Source organism: Kogia breviceps, chromosome 8, assembly GCF_026419965.1.
Source record: "Kogia breviceps isolate mKogBre1 chromosome 8, mKogBre1 haplotype 1, whole genome shotgun sequence".
Taxonomy (NCBI): Eukaryota; Metazoa; Chordata; class Mammalia; order Artiodactyla; family Physeteridae; genus Kogia; species Kogia breviceps.
Genome location: NC_081317.1, coordinates 19,700,084 through 19,724,141, shown reverse-complemented (window position 1 = coordinate 19,724,141; position 24,058 = coordinate 19,700,084). Strand labels below are relative to the sequence as shown.

Genomic DNA, 24,058 nt, shown 5'->3' with positions numbered 1-24,058 from the left:
GGACTGGGAGTTCGCAGCCTTCAAGAGCCGTGGACTTCTGAAAACCTGAAGAGAACCGGTGGCCCCTCTCCTCCAGCAGAATGCACAAACAGGCACAATTTGTGCAGATTTTCGGGTGTTCCTGCACTTCTGGGGCTCGGCCAGGTGGAGGTTAAGAGCGCAGCTTCAACGTGGACGTGCCAGGGTGGTTCCCTGCGCCGTCCAGCCGCCTGCGGGTTCCCCGGCACCACGCTGGGCCTCCCTCGTGGCAGTCAGCGGTGCTCTGCCCCCTGCAGGAAGCAGCGCGCGGCTACGCGGCTTCTTTTTCTAGCTTGCTTGGCTCGCGCGTCGGCCCTCCCACTCCCTTCGGCTTGGGACTTTTCCTAAAGTTGCTGAAACCAGACACCTTGCTCGACCGAGCCCGCGTGCAGCCACGGTTTAAAAGGCCGCCTTCAGCGCCCCCTCCCCGCCCCCAGCGAAGACTTCAAAAGGCCCGGCGGGCGCCGCGGCCCCTGCACCTATGAACCGCCCCCCGCGCCCGGAGCCCGTGCCGGAGTCCGAGGACGCAGAGCGGCTGAAGTTCGAGCGCAGGCGGACCGGGCGGGTGGCGCAGCCCGGCGCGCCCATGCCCCTCCCGGTGCCGCTGCGCTCCGAGCGCCCGCGCCCAGTTTAGGGAAGGGGACCCCGCCCCCCCGCGCCCGCGCCCGCGCCCGGGGCTGCGGGGACCCATGAATACAAATGCCGTTAGGCGCCCGAGGAAGGACCGACCGTCCAGCCTCGCATCTAGGGACCCAGTAAGTGGCCCGGGGTTCCTGGAGCGCTGGGGGTACGGGGGTGTGTGCGTAAAGGTGCGCGCGTGCGGGGAGGGGGTGCACGTGCGAGGACTGAGTGTGTTTGTGCCCGCATGCGATGGGCACTAGCGGAAACCTGTGTGCAAATGGGCGGTAGCGCGCGTGAGTGTGTGCACTTGGGCTGTTACGTGTGCACGTGAAGATATGTGTGAGAGGTGTGCACGCGGGTGTGTGCGTTGGGAGGATCTGGCTAGGCTAGGCTAGTATGCATTTGTGCGTGTGTAAGCACTAATGTGCATGCGTCTGCGTGTGTGGAGTCCGGGTGTGCGCCAGAGTCCAGACACCCCAGTGTGTGTTTGTGTGAGTGCAGGAGGAGTGCGTGGCTGCGCCTGCATGTGAGTGAGTGTGAGTGTGTGTCTGAGTTTGGAGCAAGTGTAGATATGTGTGGGAATGTGTGTATGCACCAGGGAACAAGTCGTGGAAGTGGAGGCGGAGGGGGATTCTGATGCCAGGGCTCGAACTGGGGTTGTGGGTGTGCGAATTTGCCAGGTGTTTGTGGTGGCCTCAAGGTGTGCAGTTCTGCGCTCCGTAGTGGGATGTGAGGGAGCCTTTGGTCTACTCTGGGGTGAAGAGGTAGGTTAAGCTCCCATTTCTTACTGCGTGGAGAGGAGAGAGAGAGAGAGGTGACCAACGTTGAACAAACGCACCCGCTACGTGCCCAGGAAAGTCTGTCCTCCAGGGCGCCCTGAATCTGGGAGGAAAATAGGTGTGTGTATGTGTGTGGTAGAACACTGGTTGTTGTTTTCATGAGAGCCTGGACACTGAGTCCTAGTCCCAGATCTGTCCGTGGAAGTCCGGGTTCCTTTCAGCAATAGTATCTGTCCCCTTTCCCCCTCTATCTTTGCCCCCAACTCGGGGACCCCCAGTCTCACGATCTAGAGGTCCCGAATCTCCGAACTGTGATCATCCCGCTGTACAGTCTTGGCCAACTCTTTCCTCTCTGTGAATCTCAGTTTCCCCATCTTTACAGGGGGTCTGGGGGGGTGGGGTGTCTCAGCGGGACAGTCGTGGGCCCGCGGAGGCTGTGTCCCCGGCTGAGGCCGGCAGGGGGCAGCAGGGGGCAGCAGAGGGCGGCCCGGCGCGGGGAGGAGAGAAGGTGGAGAGCCACCGCGGGCCGAGACTTTAAATCGCCTTCATTTCCCCCAAATCCTTCCTTTTCCTCTCCTCCCCCAGGCCGGCGGGGAGGCAGCTTCCACCGCCCTCCGCGCGCCCTCGCCCGGCCTTGCTCTGCCTCCGGGGACCGCCAGCAGCCCGCCTCCAAAAGTTTGATTTTTTTTTTTTTCCCCCTGCTTCTTCTTCCTTTTCGGTGGAAGCAGAGAAGAGCGAGGCAGGGGCGAGCGCGGCGCCGGGACTCCTGGGACCATGGGCCTGGCGCGGGCGCCCGCGGGGCCCCGGCCGCGCTGCCTGCCTGCTCGGGCGCCCCTGGGAGCGGGGCTGCGCTGGGGGCGCGGGGGCCGAGCGCTCTGAGCCCGCCTGGCGCGGCGGGGCGGGGGGCTGGCGGCCCCATGGGGCGCGCCCACACTTGCCCCCCGGGCTCGGGAGCATGAAGTAGGGGCCCGCCATGGGAGCGGGATCGGCGCGGGGGGCCCGAGGCACAGCGGCGGCGGCGGCGGCGCACGGAAGGTGAGTACCGGCTAGGGGTCGCCCCCTCCCCAGCTTCTTGCGGCTCCGGAGGCGGGGGTTCCCCGCCGCGCGGGACGCTTCCAGCGGAACGTCAGCTTCCTGCTCCTTCCTTCACCCCTGCGAGGCGGGCCGCCAAGGGTTAACGCGGGCAGCGCCCCCGGCCCGGCGAAGGTTGGCGAGAGCGCTGCCCGCCCTGCCCCGCCTGGCGCGGCTGCCCGATCGCCTTGGGGCGGGGGCCGAGCTGGGGAGGGTCCCATGCAGAGCCAGCCCCGGGAATCGGGATTGGGGGGTGGGGGTGGCGCCTGGAGCGGCGGGCTGGCGGGCGGGGGGCGGAGGAGGGCTTTTTGGATGCTTGGGGGAGGGGGGGATCTCCATTTCTGACTGTCTCGGTGTGTTTCAGTGTCGGTGTCCCGAGCCTGTAAGTCTCTGTTTCTGTCGGTTCTTGGAAAACTTGTCTGCAAATTTCTAGGGCTGAGGGTCTCGGCTTCTGCTGCTGTCTCAGTGTCTGTGTGTCTTTGCATGTCCCCTGTTTCTGGAAATCTCCGCATGTGTGTCAGTCTGTTTGGGTCTGTGTGTCTCAGTGCTTCCCTGCTTGGGGAGGGGCGGGGGGTGGTCCTCAATTCCTGTCCCGCGTGTGAGAGAGGAAAAAGTGAGAGCCAGCATGTCAGGGCATAAAGGGCCCTGGGAGATGACTAATTCGAACCCCTCGTTGCACAGATGTGAGACTCAGGGCCAGAGAGGGGCAGGGAATCTCCAAGGAGGGGCTGGGACCCAGAGGCTCTGCTTCCCAGCCTGTGGAGTAGGAGTTGTAAAGGAGTGGGCATGTGCAAGAGAGAGTCACCGCGTGTGGGTGTGTGTGTCAGTGGGCAGGATGGGAGCAGCCCTTCAGGGCCCTGTGGACTGTGGCTCATGCTTATGGCCCAGAGAAGCGGAGAACATGCTCCCTGTCCATCCTGCCCCCAGGACCAGAGGACATTCCCAAGACGCTGGTCAGGGCTGTAGCTCCGCCTTCGCCACCATGGCCTGCCCCCTCTGCGCTGGAATCAGGGGAGTGAGGCCGCCCCCTCTCTTTCCCATGTCTTGGAAAAAGTGGGCTGGCTGAGATTCCCCTGCCCCTCACTGCCCCTCACCGCCACACACACACACACACACACACACACACACACACACACAGCACCAGTAAGCACACTGCTGACTCATTTTCTCCAGAAGACCCTGTGCCAGGGCAGATGCCAGCGGTTGGGTAGAAAAGTGGTGCCAGGCAAGCACCCCACAGTGGGGCCCAAGCTTTAGGTAAGTGGGCAGTGATGCTGTATGAGGCCCAGCCTCTGCCTCCCTAACCACGGCAGTGCCCCAAACCCTGTGCCCTCTGGTCCCCTGCGTGCCTCCTAGCTTTGCTCCCAGCCCAGCTTCCAGGACACTGTTATGGAGCATCCCTGGCCTCTCTTTCCTTCCCCTTCCTCCCTGTACTCAGAACACTCCCCCTCCCTCGTGCTTCCATAAGCCTGCCATCTGCAAGGCTCAGCTCAGCAGCCATCAGCACCCCTGATGCCACACTGGCGGGGGCTTGCCCTCCAAATGTAACCCACGGTCTGTCCCTCCCTGAGCACACTCCGCCCATTACTTGATTGGCATAGGCTCTTCCTCCCTCTCTGTGTTCAGGGACCCTCTGGATACCCCACAACCTGCCTGGCACACGAAAATGCCATTTCAGTCGATGGCGGTAATGGAAGCAAAACATAAACTCACACCCGTGGGCAGAGAGGGCACTTCAGTCAAGCAGTGCGAATCCTGACTCTGCCCCACGAGCTGCGGCAGGCACCTTGTCTTTCTGCTTCTCCTTTTTCTCATCCCCTAGACGGGCATCCTCGTTCCCAGCCAGAAGGGTTTTTGTGAGTATTAGTGGGACTGTGCTTGTAAAAGGCTTTTAGGACAGGGCCTGGCATGTAGTAAGTGCTCAATAAATGGCAGCTGTTATTTATATTATTATTCACTTCATCTTGAATGGATGTGTGAAACAACTGGAAAATTCTGGGCCGCATCCTGTCCAGACAGATGCCCTGTCTGTGTTCCCATAGAAGAGGTGTAAGGTGTGAAGAAAGCCTGGGCGTGGCCGTCTGGGCACGTGGGGCGTGGCCAATCCGTGGAGGCAGGTGGGACAGGTTCACCCCCCTTCTCTTTCCTGTGGTCCTCTGGCCGCATCCTTCCCAGCTTACTCCGTGGGAGAACAGCCAAGCCCAGAGACCACGGGGCTGCTTTCCTTGTGTTTCTGTGCCCTGGGTCTCAGCTCTGAGCTCACGGTGGATGTTCAAGTTGTGTGGGTCTCTGAGCACCTGTATGTTCTCAGGTAACAAGGAAGGAGGAAAAACCGTGCACACCAGCCGCAGGCTCTGGCTGGCCTCGTGGTCCAGGAGTAACCACACTGGGTGTACTGGCAGAGGGCTTTTTGCAGGAGAAAGGAACACCTGGGTTCCCTTCTTGGAGGGCTGTGTGGCCGGGCTGTGTCTTCAAGGTCAGGTTCCTATTTCGGCCGCCTTCTGCCCTCTCTGGCCCCTGAGCTCTGGTCTTCCCGACATTCTGGAGCCCTGTCTTCGCCCAGCCAAGGCCCACGAGTCAGCGGTGAAAACAGAAGTCTGGAAGAACAAAGCTCTGAGCCAGTGCAGGCACTAAGCGTTATTAGCAGTAGCCTAAACAGGATTGGAACGGGAGCAAGTGAATCGGCAGGGCCTCCCTCTGGGAGCCAACTTTCCAGGCCTGGAGCTTACTTAGATGGCTCTTGGCTCCCCAGGCTACATCTCTGTTCCTGTTGGTGAACGCTGGGACTCTGGTCTCTGGCAAGTAGGAAGTCCCTGTAAGTCTCCAATTTCTTCTCCATGGGAGACGAGCCAAGCGAAAAGGACTGTCTACTAGGTGGTGGAGTCAGATGATGTGGGTCACTGACATGCTGTGTGGCTTTGGGCAAGTCACTTACCCTCTCTGGGCCTCAGTGGCCCGTCTCTATAAAGAGGGGCTGGGACTAGAGTCTGGCCTCTAAATGATCTCAAAGGACCTTCTCCCACTCTATACTCCCGTGCTATACTTTGGCAGTTTCTGGGTCAAGTGCACACAGAATCCAGGTCTGAGAGGGTCAGTTACATTTGTTGAGGTGAATGAAAGGGAGACAAATACTTCTGTAACAGGCCTTTTCAGGGCTGAAATTCTCGAGTTAGAAACCGTGGTGTTAGGAAGCTTAATTGAAGAGAAGATTCCGATCCCATGTCCCCTGTGAGTCTTCTTTCTCCTGACCTTTAGGGATTACAGATATTGCCCCCAATACATCCTCTGATTCTCTCTAGAGGGTGGCCACCTTGGCATAACCCCAGCAGGAAAAACTGACCGAGAAGGATGTACGTGGTTCTTGCACCTTCTCCTCTCCACCTGGCCTCTCTTTATCAGCTTGGGGAGCATCCTAAGAAGGGTGGATGTGACGACACAGGGAGAGACTCAAGGAGTGAGAGCTGGTGCCTGGAAAGGGCTGGGAAGAGAGGAGACCAGAAGGAAATGGAACAGAGACTAGTAAGGTTGCAAGAACACTGGAGAGCTAGGGGCAGTGTCTTCTGAGGAGGCATTCTCAGCAAAAATGAGTTCCCTGGTCCTCTACGTTCAGACACTGCTGACCGACGGAAAGTGCAGTGAATTTCCTTACTGCAGACTTCTCAGAGCCTTTGCTATGCAACTGTGCTTTGGAACTACCAAGACTGGGGTGTAGGAGGTGACTCTTTCCCAGTAGATCTGGCCACAGTTTCCTGGAGTAGCTACTTGGTGGGTGTGGGAAATAGTACTGAAGAGCTATGTCCCAGAGTCTGCCCATGGTGACCTTGAGGAAGCCCCTACTGTCCCTAGGCCTCAGTTTTTGTCAGATCAAACAAAGCTGCCTATTACTGTTCATCACGGCTGATGTGTCTGCCATTTGCTTCAAGCGGGCAGGTCATGCCAGAAGGGTCAGCCTCTACCCTTCTTCTGAGACAAGACCAGGCCCGCTAGGCACTGACCTTTAGTTATTGCTGGTGATGCGCTGGAGCTGAGGCCCGTGGAGGCAGGGAGGACAGGCCCTGTGTAAAAGGCATTCTCGCAGCAGTGGCAGCAGATTGGAGAGGATGAGGAGGGAGCAAGGATTTTATCCAGGAGCATCCCTGGAAAATGTCAGAGGTGGGGTGGGCCTGCTGGAGTCAAAGCTTTGGGAAGATATTCTGTAAAGTCCAGAGTCCTGTAATACCAGGTAACATTCATTCCTTCTGCAAAAATACTCGGAACACTTACTACGTGCCTGCCACGTGCTGGGAAAACAAGAGTGAACAAGACAGATGTGGTCCCTGCCCTTCAGGGACTTGGGATAGAAAGGGAAACAGAGAAATAGACAGTGACCATACATGGGATACCTGGTGACATATGTGCAGCAGGCTCTGGGAAATGACACCCAGGCTAGAATCTAACACATGAGTGGAAACTGACCAGGCAAAAGAGTAGTGTCTAGAGCACTTCAGATTAGCACGTGCAAAGGCCCAGAAGCTGGAGAAGGCTTTCAAGGGACCGTCAGCGTCTGAGTGCTGTTTCAACTAGCTCACCTTATGCTGTGAGTAACTCTCAGTTGAACAATGCTTAAACAATGAGGGGAGTTATTATCTCCCATATCAAGAGGCCCAAAGGAAAAAGAGTAATAGCGTTGGCCAATTCAGCATCTCAAGTGTCATTAGACACCCACTCTTTTTCCATTCTGCCATCCTCACATGCTCATGCGGCTTGTTACCTCATGTGCACAAAATGGCTGCAGCAGCAAGTCGTCACTCAACAACATGCAAAGGCTAGAGGAAAACCTTTTCCACGTCCCTTTGAAATTCTTTCTTAGAGGCCCTGACAGACATCCCTCACACCTCATTGGCCACATTTGGGTCACATATGCATGCCTAAGCCAGTCACTAGCATGGCAAATTCCCAGAGTGGGCTTAGACTTATCTAGATTCATCCAGTATCCTCTGAAGTTCAGTTCTCCCTGAACTAGCAGAAAGGGGGATGGCTGTGGGTAGGTAACCATCAGTGTCTTCCACAGTGTCCAGGTCCGGATTACCATTGATCCTAATTGCAATTAAATTGGAGTACTTGGTATTAAATCAGAGGGTGTTTTCCAAGGCTCCCAGGGAGCTGGGAAGAGCCCGGGGCTCCAGACATCCACTCTGGCAGATGGGTTTCCTGGATTACGTGATTCCCCAGAAGCACATCATCCTAGGCTTTCTCTTGGAAATGGATCCCGGGCCCACGTGTCCCAGGCTTTGCCCTCACCACCCGCCTGTCGGGGCTCTTTCTGCCTGCATCCTAGCTGGCCGACTCTGGCCACGTGCCGCCCTCCCCTTTGCCTGCCCGGGGATCAGATGCCCCGGTGGCTTCGGGTGTCGCCAGTGGCTGCTCCCACAGGAAGGTGAAATCGGATCACTGCCTCTGCCCATCTTGGCAGGAGCCCCTGAGCAGAGCATTAACCCTTCTGGGCCCCAGAATGCAGGGACAGCAGGGTTGGTCTAAGAATAAGAAGCACTTTGGTGGCTGGCAGCAGGCCGAGCCCTTGACATGCATGAGCTCATTTAATCCTCATGCCTGATTTGCAAGATAGGGAGTGTCAGCCCAGTTGCAGAGGAGGAGACAGGCTCAGGGAGGCCGAGGGACTCATCCAGGGTCATACAGCTGGTAAGCAGTGGGGCCAGGTTTGCACCCGTGTGGGCCTGACTCCCCGTCGTCTCCTCTTCTCTCCTTCCCTCTCTCCCATTTCCAGCATGAAGCCAGTAGGCAGATCCTTTAGCGCACATTGGTCCTGGCTAAGGGGTCTTCTCCCGCTCTCTGCTGTGAGTCTGGAGATTGAGTTCTCATCTTTCCTGCTCTTTGAAAAGTTTACCTGTCATCTAAGCAGAGCAGTCTGGTCTTCCCACTGACCTTTCAGCCCTGGCTCTGCTGCCCACTGGGCCTCAAGATCTTGAGGCCACAGTACAGATGGCGAGACTGAGGCCCAGAGATGGGGAGCGGCAGGGGCTGTTCCCTCGTTGCCCAGTGAGCCGGTAGCAGATTTTGAGCTGGACGCTGGGTCTCCTGACGGCCAGGGCAGGGCTTCCTGCCTACTAGTTCCAGCCCGGTGACCTTGGTTTATCGATCTGTGAAAAGCGAGGTTGTATTTGTACTGTGTAAGCAGGTCCTGCCCCAGAGGCTGTGCCTGGACCCCGGGGAGCGTGGGCTGCTCCGATGGGGTCCTGGAGCCTGTGCCTCGCCTCCTGCCTCCCCTGGGAGGGACTCGGGTGGGACTGGGGCTGGGTGATCCACTCCCAACTCCCCAGCTGGATCTGGACGTGAGAGGTGGAAGCTGATGTCACATCTGCTTGTGTCTCCTGGTCTCTAGGGGCTTTCTCTTCACCTGGATCTTAGTCTCACTTGCCTGTCACCTGGCTTCCACCCAAGGAGCTCCTGAAGGTAATTCTCTCTTCTCTTTGTCCAGGGGGAGACAAAGGAGGACAGCAGGGATCTGAGAACGCAGGGGTAGGAGACATCAGTTCCCCTAATTGGAACTCAGTGCCTCGACTTTCTCATCAGTAGAATGGAGCCAGCCATTGGCAAATTTCTCTCCGGGCTTGAAAGAATCACGTTTGATGTTTTGTGAAGGGTAAAAAGGGCTCAGTGCAGAGATGTGGAAAGGTGATGCTTTTGTTCCTATCTAGGGCAGAATGTAAGTTACTCTGGGTCAGTAAGCTGCAGTTGTCCCTCTTTGTCCAATGGGTACCCCCAAGAAGTGCCGACAAGAGGCACGAGGGCCACAAGCATCACTGCTCACGCCTGTGATCCGCCCTCCCCTTCCCGTGAGATGCCGCTTTTTGCCCCCGCTATCCCTGAGGAGCTGTCCAGGGGGCCCAGGCAGCGGGAGGCTGGCTACACCACTGCCCATGGAAACTGAAACGTCTCCCACATCTGTTTGTCAAGCGGCCACAATGTCGCTTAAAATAGCAGCCCCTCCCCCTCCCGCACGCCAGAGCCCCTGTGGCCTGACCTGGCCACCGGGCAGGGATTGGGCCCCGGGAAGGGGAGGGCTGTGCCCGGAAGAGGCTCCTGCTGCCCAGCAACATTTTTTGCAAATGTCATATTTTCCGAGCTTGCTCTTTCCCCCACAGAGTAGGTGAACAGCTGTCCAGAGTCCTGAGTCAGGCACTAGCGGGGTGGTGAGGAGAGGCTGGAGCAGTGTGGAGCCCGGTTTATGTAATAAAGGCATCTTGCTGCCGCCAGATGGCCGGGTCCCTCCATCTTGGCTTTGGGCTGAATTTATTCCCCTGGCCCCCAGCTCCTCTCCCCTGATGGGATTCTGGATGTGTCTCCACCCTGCCTTCCAACCAGTCTAGGGGCTCCAGCGCAGGATGGCATAGTGACGAAGGAAGGACAAAGACCCGGGGGCCAGCTGGGCCTTTTGTTATAAGCTGTGTGACCTTGGGCAAGTGACTGTCGCTCAGTTTTCTGACCCTCCTCTGTAAAATGGGGATAATAAACAGTACCTGCTGTATAAATGATTGAGAGAATAGAGATAACCCACGTAAAGCACATAGTAAGTGCTCAATAAATATTAGTTCTTCTTCTTATTGTTAATTATATGCTACCTGACAGATTTGGGCAAGAGCGGCCCTTCTCTATCCCCCTGGAGCCCACAGTGGTCAGAGGCTCCCGGAGGCTTAGCGGTGACCACCTCTGTCAGTTCCAGGTGGCAGAGTTGGGGACTTGGCCCCTGAGCTGCAGGTAGTGTGCAGGGGAGGCCTTGAGACTGCCTCCCTTGGTGTCAGCTTTAAAACCGACGTGGAGGGCTTCCCTGGTGGCTCAGTGGTTAAGAATCCGCCTGCCAATGCAGGGGACACGGGTTCGAGCCCTGGTCCGGGAAGATCCCACACGCCGCGGAGCAACTAAGCCCTTGCGCCACAACTACTGAGCCTGTGCTCTACGAGCCACAACTACTGAGCCCGCATGCCACAACTACTGAAGCCCGCGTGCCTAGAGCCCATGCTCCACAACAAGAGAAGCCACCACAATGAGAGGCCCACGCACCACAATGAAGAGTAGCCCCCGCTCGCCACAACTAGAGAAAGCCCGTGTGCAGCAATGAAGACCCAATGCAGCAAAAAAACCAAAAACAAAAACCAAACCCACCTGGAGAGGATAAGGGAAACCTCCTCAGGTTATCATCTTCCCTCAGGGAGCGCAAGCAGCTGTAAGTTGCAGGGGGCAGGGAGAGATGTGTGCAGGCCTGAGAGCCTCTCAGGGGCTGCCGAGGTGGGACAGGGGGCAGTGACTTTCTGTCATTACAAGTGGCTCCTCCCTTTTAAGTTGTTTATAGTGAGAAGTATCTTACGATAGTAAGAGGCTTTCAGTGATTAAACGTAAAAAGTATGCTACTACTCACAATCCTTAAAGAGTGTGGTTTATTTTAGCTTAGGACTTGGGGACAGACAGGTGGGAGAAAGGAGGAATTTGAAGTGAAGTGAAGGCCCTCGGGTCCTAGGGAAAAATAAGAGTCTTCAATCCAAGCCAACGTGAAACAGCAGCCTACAGCTACAGAGTTCTTAGAACATTCTTAGCACTTTGTGGCCACCTCCAGGTCTGGTTTCCCTTGTCTTTCAGACAGGGGAACTGAGGCCTGGGGGGCAGGAAGAGACTTGGCCAGAGGTGCCTGATGCAGGGGTGGGTGAGGATAGATAATAAGGAAGACCTCCATTTCATCTCCCAGCACCTCGATGAGGTAGGCACTCTTTGCAGGTTTACAGCAGAGAGAACTGAGGCTCAGGGTCTGGACTCACAGGTGGTCTTGTCTGGCTCTAAAGTCCAGCCTTCTGACTCCAGAGCCTGCTATGGAACCATTATGCTGCCATGTTACCAGCACCCAGGTTCTCAGTTTTTTCCAGCCCATTTATCTCTCTGTCCATCCACCTGTCCATCTCACAGTGGTTGACCTAGGGTCTACTAAGAGCTGATTGCATTCAGCCCAGTGCACCCCGCTCTTACTCCAGGTGATAAGGGAGAGAGCATTCCACACTCAGGGGTTAGGATGCTGAGCTCAGAGGAGGGGGCCTGAGGACCTTTCCCAGAACCCAGTTCCAGAGGCAGCTTCTCCTTTCCTGCTGAGATGGAGCTCCTGAGCAGGCTTCTGCAGACACTGGCAGCTCAGCCAACTGGAGGAGGTCGAATGACCTGACGAGAGGCAAGGTCAGGAAACCTTTCCATAAATACCCTGGAAGCCCTCCTTTTGCTCTGGCAAGCCCAGCCGGCATAATTACCAGGAGGATGTGACCTGGCCAGACCACAGTCCCATGTCCAGACGCTTCGCCAGAGGACAAAGGTTGCAGGGATGCCTTGATTACTTCCTCTGCTCTGTCCGAGGCCACACAGGGAGGAAGGGAGTCATTGGAAATGTCCTCTGCCTTCTGTGTAGACAGCAGCTCCCCCAGTCTGCTCCAGCCTGAGAGAGACTTTGGGGGTGGGAAGGAGACTGGGTGAAAACGATGGTGAAACTAGTCAGGTCCCCTGGACAGCCTTCCCAAGCTCCAGTGACATGAACATTCCTGTCGTTCCCTCACTTATGGGCCAGCTTCCTGGAGGATATGGCTTTCAGGGAAGAGAGACGGGGAAACAAACCATGGTGGGCAGGCTCTTATACCCTTAGTTCTAGCATTTGGTGATTATTATTATTTTTAATATTCATAGCTCTCCTTCAAAAGTGCTTATTTTGCGCCAGGCATTTTTTTTCCAGGTGCATTCTCATTTAATCTTCACAACGTCCTTCTGAGTTTGGTACTACTATTATCCCATTTAAAAGATGGGAAAACCGAGGCACTGAAGTCACAAGGCTAGTAAGTCATGGGATTTGAACTCAGGAAGTTTGGCTCCAGAGTCTGTGTTTTTAGCCACTACAGATGGTCCCTAACTTACGATGTTTTGATTTATGATTTTTTGAGTTGATGATGGTGCAAAAGTGAAACTATACTTCGAGTTTTTGATTTTGATCCTTTTCCAGGCCAGCGGCAGCAGCAGCCACAGCTTGCAATCAGCCACGAGATCGCGAGGGGAAACAACTAATACATTTAAACCCTTCTGAACCAGTGCAACCATTCTGTTTCTCACTCATAGTATTCAACAAATTATGTGAGATATTCAGCACTTTGTTATAAAATAGGCTTCGTGTGAGATGATTTAGCCCAACTGTAGGCTAATGTAAGTGTTCTGAGCCTGTTTAAGGTAGGCTAGGCTAAGCTGTGATGTTCCGTAGGTTAGGTGTATTAAATGCATTTTTGACTTAGGATGTTTTCAACTTACCTTGGCTTTATCAGGATGTAACGGTATCATAAGTGGAGGACGGTCTGCATATGCAGGCTCACATAGCCAGACGAGGGATTGGTTCCACCCCTGTGCTGTCAGCCACAGCCATGGGGCAGCAGGTAGCAGCAGGTGGACTGTCCTCACTGTCTGTGCAGCCGGAAGCAGGCCCTGACTGTATCCTCTCTCCCTCTGCCCTCCCTCTCCAGATGTGGACGTCCTCCAGCGGCTGGGCCTCAGCTGGACGAAAGCAGCAGGCGGCCGGAGCCCCCCGCCCCCAGGGGTCATTCCGTTCCAGTCAGGCTTCATCTTTACACAGCGGGCCCGGCTCCAGGCCCCCACGGCTGCCGTCGTCCCTGCCGCCCTGGGCACAGAGTTGGCGCTGGTGCTGAGCCTCTGCTCCCACCGGGTGAACCATGCCTTCCTCTTCGCCGTCCGCAGCCGGAAGCACAGGCTGCAGCTGGGCCTGCAGTTCCTCCCTGGCAAGACAGTCGTCCACCTGGGGCCCCGGCGCTCCGTGGCCTTCGACCTCGACGTGCACGACGGGCGCTGGCACCACCTGGCCCTGGAGCTCCGCGGCCGCACCGTCACCCTGGTGACGGCCTGCGGGCAGCACCGGGTGCCTGTCCCGCTGCCTTTCCACAGGGACCCAGCGCTTGACCCTGAGGGCTTGTTCCTTTTTGGGAAGATGAGCCCACACGCAGTCCAGTTTGAAGGTGCCCTGTGCCAGTTCAGTATCTACCCCGTGACGCAGGTCGCTCACAATTACTGTACCCACCTGAGAAAGCAGTGTGGACAGGCTGACACGTACCGGCCCCAGCTGGGACCCTTCCTCCCCCGAGACTCTGGCACACCCTTCACCTTCCAGCCCGACCTTGCCCTGCCGGGCCTGGAGAACCTGACCACTGCCACGCCAGCCCTGGCGTCACGGCCAGCAGGCAGGGGGCCCCGGGTGACTCTGGTGCCTGCCATGCCCTCCAAGCCCTTAAGGACTAGCACCACAGGCCCGCACCAGCCCGTCACGGGTGGAGGCCCAGCCCGGACCCTCCTGCCACCTGCCAAGCTGTCAGCCAGTGAAGGGCTGCCTCCCGTGCCCCCAGACTCTCCTGCCAGCTCCACCAGGCCTGTCCAGCCACTGCAGAAGAGCACAGCCACCAAAATCCCCAAAAGTCACCCCAGCAAGCCTTCGGCCCCTTCTCCTTCAATTGCCCCTGTCAAAAGTCCGCACCCCACCCAGAAGGCAGCTCCGCCTTCCTTCACAAGGTCAGCCCCCTCCACCGAGAAGCCGGTGCTACCCACTTCCCACCCAGTTCCTGACAAAGTCTCCTGTCCCACAGTGAAGCCGATCCAGAGGAACCCTGTAACGCCCAGACCCCCAGCACCCAGCACCCGGCCCCTACCTCCTGCTGCCAGCTCCTCTAAGAAGGCTTTTCCCCCAGTGGTCCAGGCGGAGGCCAAGATGAGCAGTCGTGTCAGTGGGCTAGGCCCTGCCCGCACCAACACACACAGACCTCCCCGACCCACTGGCCTGCCCCCATCACCGGCCCCCAGTCCTAGTGCTTCCAGGACTGCTCGGCCACAGGCCACAGCCATGCCTCCCACCCTCGCTCCTGGTTCAGCCCCCACTGGAAGCAAGAAACCCACTGGATCAGAAGCCACAAAGAAAGCCAGATCCAAGAGCAGCCCCTGGAAGCCCGTCCCTCTCAGACCTGGGAAGGCAGCCAGGGATGTCCCATTTAACCATCCGACAGCTGGGCCGAGCCCCAGGCAGCTGCGGCCCAGCCAGCAGACCACCCCGGCCCCGGCGCTGGCCCCGGCGCGATTCCTGTCCTCCAGCCCCCAGCCCATGAGCACTGGCTCTTCGTTCTTCCACCTGGTGGGACCCACACCTTTCCTGCTGCTGATGGGACCTCCGGGGCCCAAGGGAGACTGTGGTTTACCGGTAAGACTGGGTGGGGTGTGCCTGCCGCTTGGAGCTTGAGCGGGTGACTGGGGCAGTCAGGCAGTTAGGGCAGAGGAAGTGAAGCAGCTTAGAGCAGGGAGCTGGTTACAGGCAGGGCCTTGACTCCAGCCCGGGTCCACCATGCCTCCCCCTCGGCTGTATTCATGGTTGCACATCCTGCCCCAGATTCGTGATCCCCTGGGGTGGACTTGGGTCAGGTGGCCCCCTCCAGGTAAGAGCAAACCCTGGGCTTTGGTTAACCCAGACCCCAAGTCACTCTTTGCTAGCCTCACTGTAAAGGTTGAGCGGCTTAAGGAAAACCACGAACTGACTGGCGCCAGGTGACGCAGTCCCCAGAGGCCAGCTGCCCGAGCCCTGGAACAGGTTTCCTCCAGCCCACCAGCTTGTCTGCGAGTTTCAGGCGAAGGCCGCACATGGGTAGGGCTGAGTGTGTTTTCTTTCGCACGTGCAGCATTGTTTAAAAATGTTTGATAAGTTATTAATATTTCTTTTTAATGTGAGAGCTTTCTTCTGAAAGACTGGGTGACCGGCTTTTCTTGGAAGAGGGAGAGATGCAGTGGCCCGTGGGCTGCAGCTGGGTCAGGGCTGCTGCTTTAGATGTGCCTGCCCACACGTCTCCCGCTTGGCCTTCAGACCCAGTCCTTTCATCTTGTTTCTGTTACCTGCCTGGCTCCTGTAGACATTTGATTTGTGGCCCCTAGTGGAGGAGTTTGGTGTGGGGAGGGTCAGGGTGAGTCCAAGCAGTCAAGGAAGAGAGAAAGAATATTCCACGTGCAGGAAACGGTCTCAGGGTCGATGCCTCTGGCATGCCTGGGACAGTCTCCAGGGACAGCGACCTTTCTGCAGCTGGAGGCCAATTCCTCCGGGTGGGGAATAATGAGATGGAGTTTCCAGAAAGCTCGGGCCTCTGCTCTGTTCTCCTTCCTTGGAGATGGCCACCGTGTGGGTTCCTCCTTCCCGGGGCCGGATCGCCCACCGGGTTCCGTGCTTGGGGTTAGGCTCCCCACAATGTAGAGACAGTGGCAGATACTGGGAATTCCCAGGCCTTACAAACACACTTAATGAGTTTTAATAATCATTAGGAATAATATTTATTCAGCCTGTCTCCAAGGGGACCGAGAGCCCGTTTTTATTATAACCATATTGTAGAACTTTCGGAAATTGTATGCATTGCTTTGCAATTATGTCAACATTCTGCTCAAGTCCCGTGTTCTGAACTTGGCAGGGTACGGAGTGGGGAGCTGAGGAAAGCAGGAGAAACCCTTTTCACCCCTCCAGGCTACCCAGTCCTACTCAGGCACCAGGTACCTTTGGCCTGTGATAGCTCAGCTTCCCAAGCTGTGGAGGGGTTGGCCTCGCTGACTGTGAAGTCAAAAGGGGGTGAATTGTCCCCCTCTGATAGAGGGGAGGGATGTTTAGGGTCTCCACCCCACCGAGTGGAGGAGGCCAAACCTGTCCCCCCAAGGCTGTGTGTGATGTGGAATGAGGGAGGCCATGTCCAAGCCAGCAGAACTGGCGCAGGAGCAGGTTTTCAGGGTGTAGACTCTGCCCCTGGGCCTTTCGGGTGCCTGAGCCTCGTACTTTCCTCCTGGAGTTTGGTGATGTGGGTCAGCAAGAGGTGAGGCCTCCTGCCAGATCTGGTCTTGAATTTCCCCCCTGATCGAAGAAGGTGCTGGAGTTGACCTGTTCAGGGAATGGATGCTCAGGGACCATTCAGTTCCCCCTCATCATTGGGCGGGTAAGGAGCCTAGACACTGTGTCCAGAAAGGGCCAGGATTCACTCAGAAGCCACACGGCACGTAGGAGGCAGAGCTGAAGTGTACGCCCCAGCTCCAGACTCCAAGATCAGCACATTCCAGTCCCCGCCCCCTACACACACACACACACACACACACACACACACACACACACACACACACCGCCACCGGCCACGAGTGTCTGCTCTGAGACCCTAGGACTCAGGGCTGAAAGGCTGCGGGCTTCAGAGCTGTGTCAGGCCCTGTCCTTGGTCTCAAGTGAAGAGTTCAATGTCTAAAAAATCTTCTGTTTCTATACCTATCACATTCATGAGTTACTTCCACACACGTGGCATCTCCCTTTAGGACCTTGTAGAAACTGATCCTGGAGGGTAGGATGTGTGCACTAACCCCTCCTCTACAGGTGAGAGGACCAGGGTTGGGGAGACAAAAGACTTGGCCAAGGGCACGCAGCATGTTCTTGCAGGAGGAGCTGGGATGCAGCTTCAGCAAGGACCATGGCTCTTCCTTCATCCTGCCTTATGTCCCGTGCTATCCCCTAATCCCACCCTCCCCCCAGCTCAGAACCTAGTCTCACTCCAATAGGAACCAAGAAGCTTCTAGAAGCTTTGTCCAGTCCGCTGTGGCAAACTGGTGGCGAACTGGTCATTTATATTTCACCAGATATCTGAAATTATTCATTGAGGTGGCATCTTTGAACAGCAGTGACAAGAACTCGTGTTCCTTCTGTTTTCTCTTATTCCCCGCCTCAAACCCTCAGATACATTCACGATCTAACCCCAGCAGAGCAGAAGCTGTGCTGCCTGGGACATGGGGCTTAATTGTCCCCAGTCTGGGCACACGTAGACCTGGGTTTAAATCCTGGCTCCACTCCTTACTAGCTCTGCGGCCCCAACCCACTCTAAGCTTTGGTTTCTGCAGAAGGTAATAGCTCTCACCTCCTGTGAGGAAGCCAGTTGAGGAATCTCCAGGGCTGCCTTGGAGTTTTCGATTTGCTGGGTGATTTGGGGAACTTCTGTCCTCTCCCTGGGGCTGTCTCCCCTCTATGACCCAGTGTTGGGAGAGCTCCCTTTTTAGAAATGACTGCAGAGCCGGAGAGGGTGTTCAAGGCTGTGTCTGGCCAGTTCTGCATGGTTCTTGAGGGGCACGGGACAGACTGGCAGAGTCTGAGACAGCTCTGGGCCCAGGCCTGCCAGGAGTTGTAGCACTGAGGGAGGGAGCTCTGTGGGAGCCCCAGGAGCGGGGGGAGCATGGAAAAGCTGAGCTTGGCCCCGGGTGACTAGGGGCGGGGAAGCCGTGGTTCACAGAGGCTGCACAGAAGCTGCACAGAAGCCCCACGCCCAGGAGGAGGCGAGTCAAGGCCTTATTTATTCACGATCAGGCTGCTGGCATTTGCACGCCCTTGCACTTTTTCCAAGCGTCACCTCGGGGAGACCCGGCTGAGCGCCTGGCCCACAGCAGATGCTCCATGACTATCTGGGAGATGAATGAAGGAATTTGATCCTTACGGAAAACAGGTTGTCCTGACACACAGGCCGGGCTCTTTGAGGTTACACAGATCTTTGCTGCCGGTGGGGTAAGGAGGTGCTTGTAGTGCAAGAGCACACAGACTTTGGATTTGGAATGACCTGGGTTTGAACCATTCCCTTATCCAGCCATCTTTTCATTCTTTCAACAAATGTTGAATGAGTGCCTTCTAGGTGCTAGGTGCTGTGTGACCTTTGGCAAGTCACTTAACCTCTCTGAACCTCAGTTTTTGGCCTCTGTAAAACAAGGGTATGGTACCACCTACCTTTCCAAAGTTGTGTGGGTTGTCTGAGATGAGAGGCCTAAAGCACCCAGCTTTAGAATATGGTTTCCAGTGGATGTTTGTGGCTGATTGTTGATGTACAAATGGTTGAGGTAGGGGCATTGTTGCCCTAAGTGTTCTGGCACAGGAGGGCCTTCATGCCGTTGACAGTTAGGAATCAGGGCTAGATCTTGAGCAATTCACCCCTTACACTGGTATCATCTAGAATCCAGGAGAATGGAGGGGCATTTTGCTTCGTCTTTGCATATGACTTTTGAGCTCCTGCTGCATGCCAGGCTCTGTGCTAAGCAGCTTGCGTGCCGTGTCCTGTGACCCCAGGCAGAGAACAGGGTAATCGAGGAGAGTTGAAGGAGGGCATTATTTACAGAGGTGTTGACATCATCAAAGGAATCAACAGGGGCTGGAGAAGCACATGGGGTCCAACGTGAACTACAAGGGGAGGGGAAGGTGTTGCTAGAAGCCAGTGAGAATGAAAACATGAACAGGGGTCTCGGACAGGAGCTGGGACCAAACTATAGCACAGCAAGGAGGGAGCAAGGAGAGAAATACCCCACCCACCCTCTCCTACGGGAAGAAGAAGTTTCTTGCCGGGGCTTCCCATTGACCAAACTCAGCCAGAAGCAGAGAGCAGGGAAGCCTAGCAGTGCAGCCTGTAGAGGTCAGCTTCCCAGGGCACAGAATGGATCTGGGGAGCAAATGGAGAATAACCAGCACGCGTGTATATATATATACGTTATCTTGGGGGAAAGAAATGGGTATTGTATTCCTATTTTACAGCTGGGAAAACAGACCCAGAGGCATAGGGAGGTGAAGTAATCTGCTCAAGGCCTGTCCCAGTAGACCTTTCTCCAGAGACTGGAGAAAGCTCAGTGCCCTTTGGGCTAACCTTGGGAATAATCGTGAGCTCAGATGGTTAGAGATGGGAGGGCCTTTTGAGATCTCCTGCCTCCCCCACCAGGCAGCAGGCACTGAGCAGAGGCCCAGAGAATGAAAGGTCATTGCTCAGGGTCACCTGGCTGTTAGCAGCACACTCAGGACCGGACTCAGGTCTCCTAGATCCCAGGCCTGTGAAACCTCTCCTTGCCTGCTGCCAGGAGCCATGCCAGCCAGGACGTACTTCCTTCTGCAAGGCTTGGCAGGCAGGCTATTGCAGCTGGACACAAGGGTGGACTTGTTCCGGGGGATGGGATTCCCCTAGGCCTGACTGTTGGAGGCCAGGACCCTTGGGGGAAGCCCAGAGCGGCTGCTTGGTTGTTTCCATGGCTCTGTTTGCGTGAGCCCCGAGCCCCGGCCTCGTCCACCTCCCCCAAACAGGCCTGCAGCCCCCGCTCCCCTCCCCCTCAGCTCCAGGCCCTCTCAGAGGCCCCGTTGTTTGCAGCGTGGAGTGGAAAAATCCCACCCCGGCCTTGTGAATCATCCCGGAGTCACCCGCTCAGGCTTCAGGCCCTGGAAAGAAATGGCAGCGTTTTTCCACTGCACGGTGAGCAGGCAGGGTCTCGGATCAAGCGAGAAGGGCAGGGGGCACCCAGCCTCACTGCGTGTGGGAGGGTCAGGCCTGCTGGGGCCTCAGCCGGGCGGCTGGGCTGCCATGTCAAGGAGTCCGGCTGTGAACTGACATCGCCAGGCGGGGCCGTGGGTCCTGCCTGGCACTTAGAGTCTGTTTTGCAGATGTCAAGGATGAGGTCAGACTCCAGGCTGGATGCCCCCGTTTCTGGGGCAGGAGAAGTGCCAAGAGGGTGTGTCCAGGCCACTGCATTGGTGGCCCTCACAGGGTCCACCAGGGAGCTACACCCCACGGAGACTGTCCCTCCCTGGAGCCCTGCACCAGCCTTCACCCCTCCAGGCCTTGGCCACCTTCTCTGGGAGATGGACGTGATCTCACCGTTTCTCTCCCACTGGAAAACCTAGAGGAGGAAATCACCACAGAAATTCAGGGAACGCCAGTGTTGGGAAGGTTCTGGCATAGTCATTTCACAGATACCCACAGAGGGGAAGGGACTTACCCAAGGTTGCACACCTAGTCACAACGCACCTGGCCAAGATTGTCTGTGAGGAAGCTGCCCAGGGTAAGAGAACAACAAGTCAAGTGATCCTTGGTGGAATCCAGGCTCTACCTATTAGCTGCGTGGCCTTGAGCAAATCACTTTGCCTCTCGAGCCTCTCTGTGGTTTCTCATCCATGAAAAGGGTTCGGTCATGATAAAGATACCTGCAGTAATGCTTGGCCTCAGCCCCCTGCATTTCCCTTTGATTCTGGGTCACCTGGAAGAATAGGGCCGAGGAGGACCTTCTAGGAAGGGAAATCTTTTGCTCTCCCCCCAAACAGATGCTGAGGAAGGTGACTTAAAATTTTGAGTCGGGGAGTTTCCAGCAGCTTGCTTAACAGAAACAGCACCAACTTTCTGGGCATTAACTGTGTACCAGGCACTAGGAATTGCACTTTTTATAGATTATCTGTCAGCTAGGTGCTGGTACAGCTTCATTTTACAGTTAAGGAGTGAAACCTTGGAGACTGGAGGGGGCTGGCCCAAAGCCACACAGCTGGCAAGTGAGGGTGCCCAGTGTGGACCCAGGCCCCTGTCTTATACTGTATTCTACTGCTTCCCAGGGAGGAGCAGAGAATAGGCTGGCCCTGAATCTCAACCCCCTAGAGGTAGATATAAGGCTAGAAACTGTCCACCCAGCCCCTGGGCTCTGGATGGAAGGAATGCTGCCTGCTGCCAGTTTGGCCAGAGGTACCTGGAGGCTCAGATGGCCAGGACTTGCACTAGGTCACGCAGCGGCCTCCCTCCCTCCAGCCGGGGCTCCTTCCAGTGACCCTGGGGCCTTGGTACCCATATCTGCGTGTCTGGATCTCTCTTCTGATTTTTATTTATGGACGAGCAAGCACGTGGTGTTCACAGACCACAACTGTGAATCAAGGCTGCCCAGTGTGAGATCTGGATTAATTACCAGCCAAATCGTACTCGGTTTTCAACACCGATTTTAACTCTGGGCAGGAAACCTGGAATCTCGTTGATGGTTATTTGAAACAAATGAATTCCCCAGGCCTCACACATCCTTGAAAGCCTGGCTTCCTTTGAAGGCTCTGTGTTCAGTTCTTTACATCAGGCACTTAGGTAATCCTCATTCACTCCTTTGGGCAGTAGCTGTGGTAAAGGAGAACGGTGGAGACTCAGGCTGAAGGCCTTGCACCAAGTCTCCAGCTATTAAGTGGTAAGACCAGGATTTGAACAAAGGTCAGACTGCAGTTTAGTAAGTCTGCTGGGCTGACTCGCTTCCTATGGGAAGGGAAGAGAGGTGAGGCCAGACAGGTGCTCCCTGGATGCCATGCTGCAGGGTTAGGCCCGTCTTATGCGGGAAATGGGGAGCCATTGAATGTTGTTGAGCAGGGGGAATATTGCCTTGGGAAGGTGAACCAGGCTGTGTGGAGGAAGACAGGAGAGGGGAGAGAGTGGAGGCAGGGGTTCTCAGGGCGTGGTGATGAAGGTTGGACCCGGCTGTGACCACTGGAATAGATGGAATATTTGAGTGACGATTGCATACTAGGCATTGTGTTGTATGTTTACCATCTCATTTCATCCTCGTGATAATCCTATGAGGAGGGCCTTATTACCCCATTTTATAGGCACAGGCTGGTTGAGGAACTTGCCCAAACCCAGCTGGTAGGTGGCAGCACTGGGATTTGAACCCAGGCCTGTCTGATGCAACAGTCTTTGCTTACACCCTTTATGCTACACTGCCTCTCCGTGGTGCAGAGATGCTGGTGTGACCGTGGACAAGTCCCTTCTCTGCTGAGGCTCTGCAGATAACTTGGCTGAACTCTGAGGTCTTTTGCTGTTTTATTTTATCAAACATTTGGCTCAGCCTTGGGGAGAGAGAGATGACTCATATCCCACTAGTTCCTTTGAGGAGACCATGGTCTAGTGGGAGCAACAGGCTTCTAAGCAGATAATTCCCCCAATATAATACAGTGGCCTTTAAAGCAGAGGGAAAGAGAGGACTTGGCCCAACTTAGGGGAGGGATCAGGGAAGGCTTCCTGGAGGAGGCAACACCCTAAGTGAGTTGAGTAATAAAAGATGAGCGCTTCAAAGACCAAGAAACAGCAGCTGCAACGGCCTGAAAGCCCCAAAGAGCATGCATTCCTCAGGCAGGTACCTCAAGGGATCCCTCTTCTCAACCATAGGGTTTCCATGCCCAGAGCTCTGGATAGGTTTGTTGAATGACTACACGATCCCATTCTCTTCTGCCACTGGGCACTGATGCTGTCTTCTTGCTTTTTATTCAGGGTCCCCCTGGGCTGCCTGGGCTCCCTGGACCTCCTGGTGCACGGGGTCCTCGGGTAAGTGATCACGCGCTGTCCTTTTGAGTTCTGGTAGGCTCTGTGTCCTGTACCCCATTGCCCCTGAAGTCTCAACTTTGCTGTGTATCCTCACGCTGCCTGGCACCCATTTTCCACTTTGTCCGCTGGAGTGGACGTAGGGCTCTTAGGGGGCACTGTGTGGCCAGACGTGGCATGGGACAGTGAGAACCTCTTGAAGAGTCTATGCTGTCTATTGTGGGTATCACCCCTTGGCAGCCTGGAGTGGAGAAGGGGTTTCTGCCCATCCCCTCAGCTGATGGGCTTTGGTGTTAGTCCAGGAAAAAAGCTGACTTGGGAGAGCATGACACTCGCATCCATCTTCCCAAGTCTGCTGGGCCAACCTGGGGTAGAGATGCTGACATAGGCAAGCAGATGGGCTGTGCCAGGGACGGGGTGAGCTTCCCATGCTGAGAGGTCCAACCAAAGTCAAGTCTGGAGAATGGCTTGGCAGGGTTTTGGTGGCTGATAGGAGCTAGCCGGAACCTCGGAGTGAAAAACAGCTCTGGTCTGTTATGCCTGGCATGTCACTTAATGCTGTCTGTCTTATTTGATTCCCCTCTCCTTCCAGGAACTCCATGGGCCAGTATGGCCACTCTCATTTTAGGGATGAGAAAACCGAATTACTAGGAAATGGAAGAGCTAGGACTGGAACCCATGCTCTTAGCCATATAATAGTGGGACTCTTAGGGGTCCTCTTGGAGAGAAATCTGTTGTTTTCCCAAGAGGGCTCAGACCCATGGTGCCTGGCAGCTGTGCCCAGGCTGAATCAGCCTTTCCCACGCTGGGGGCCCGGCGAGGCCCTGGCAGAGATAGCTGCCTGGGGCATATTTTTAGCTCTGAGCCCAGCGGATGGTTCTGGTTATGCAATTACTCGAGCCCTAGTTCCCTCCAGACCTGGCCCTGTGCTCCCTGGACCCAGGGCTCTGGAATCTGCTGTCTGAAGTGGCATTTCCTCCTGGCTTTGGAGTCTCCATGGAGCATTTGCCCAGAGCTGGGGACCACAGAGGTATCATGGACAATGCTGGCCAAGGGATCTTGTAGCCTGGGACCAGGATGAGGCCCCTGGATGTAGCAGTCTGCCTGGGCCTCCAAACTCCTCCTGAGCCCCTAGCCTCTGTGCCTTTGCTTGGACTGTCCTCTTGACCCAGCATGTCCTCCTTTGCAAATTCCTCCTCCATCCATGGCTCAGATCAAATGCCACCTCCTTTTCTGATGATCACCTCCTTCTTGGAGCTCCTGCGGCAGTTAACTGCCCCCTCTGGATGGCATGGATCCCTTTGTAAAAGCTCGCATTGACCACTGAACTCTGTCACCTGGGTGGCGTATGCAGGATCTCATCCCATCATCCCAGCCTTC

At 56.0% G+C, this 24,058-nt stretch overlaps 1 protein-coding gene across 3 annotated transcripts in view; it reads left to right on the top strand.

Moving 5' to 3' along the window:
• The first annotated feature begins 2,357 nt into the window (after positions 1 to 2,357).
• The window catches only part of COL27A1 (collagen type XXVII alpha 1 chain), a 144,575-nt gene continuing 122,874 nt past the window's right edge, over positions 2,358 to 24,058 (top strand). For all 3 annotated transcript variants that reach the window (XM_059071692.2, XM_067040897.1, XM_067040898.1), the window contains exons 1-4: positions 2,358 to 2,453; positions 8,869 to 8,939; positions 13,019 to 14,751; positions 22,628 to 22,681. In XM_059071692.2, the coding sequence (XP_058927675.1) occupies positions 2,392 to 2,453; positions 8,869 to 8,939; positions 13,019 to 14,751; positions 22,628 to 22,681 (1,920 nt within the window). In that variant the 5' untranslated portion in view covers positions 2,358 to 2,391. The remainder of the gene's footprint in view (positions 2,454 to 8,868; positions 8,940 to 13,018; positions 14,752 to 22,627; positions 22,682 to 24,058) is intronic.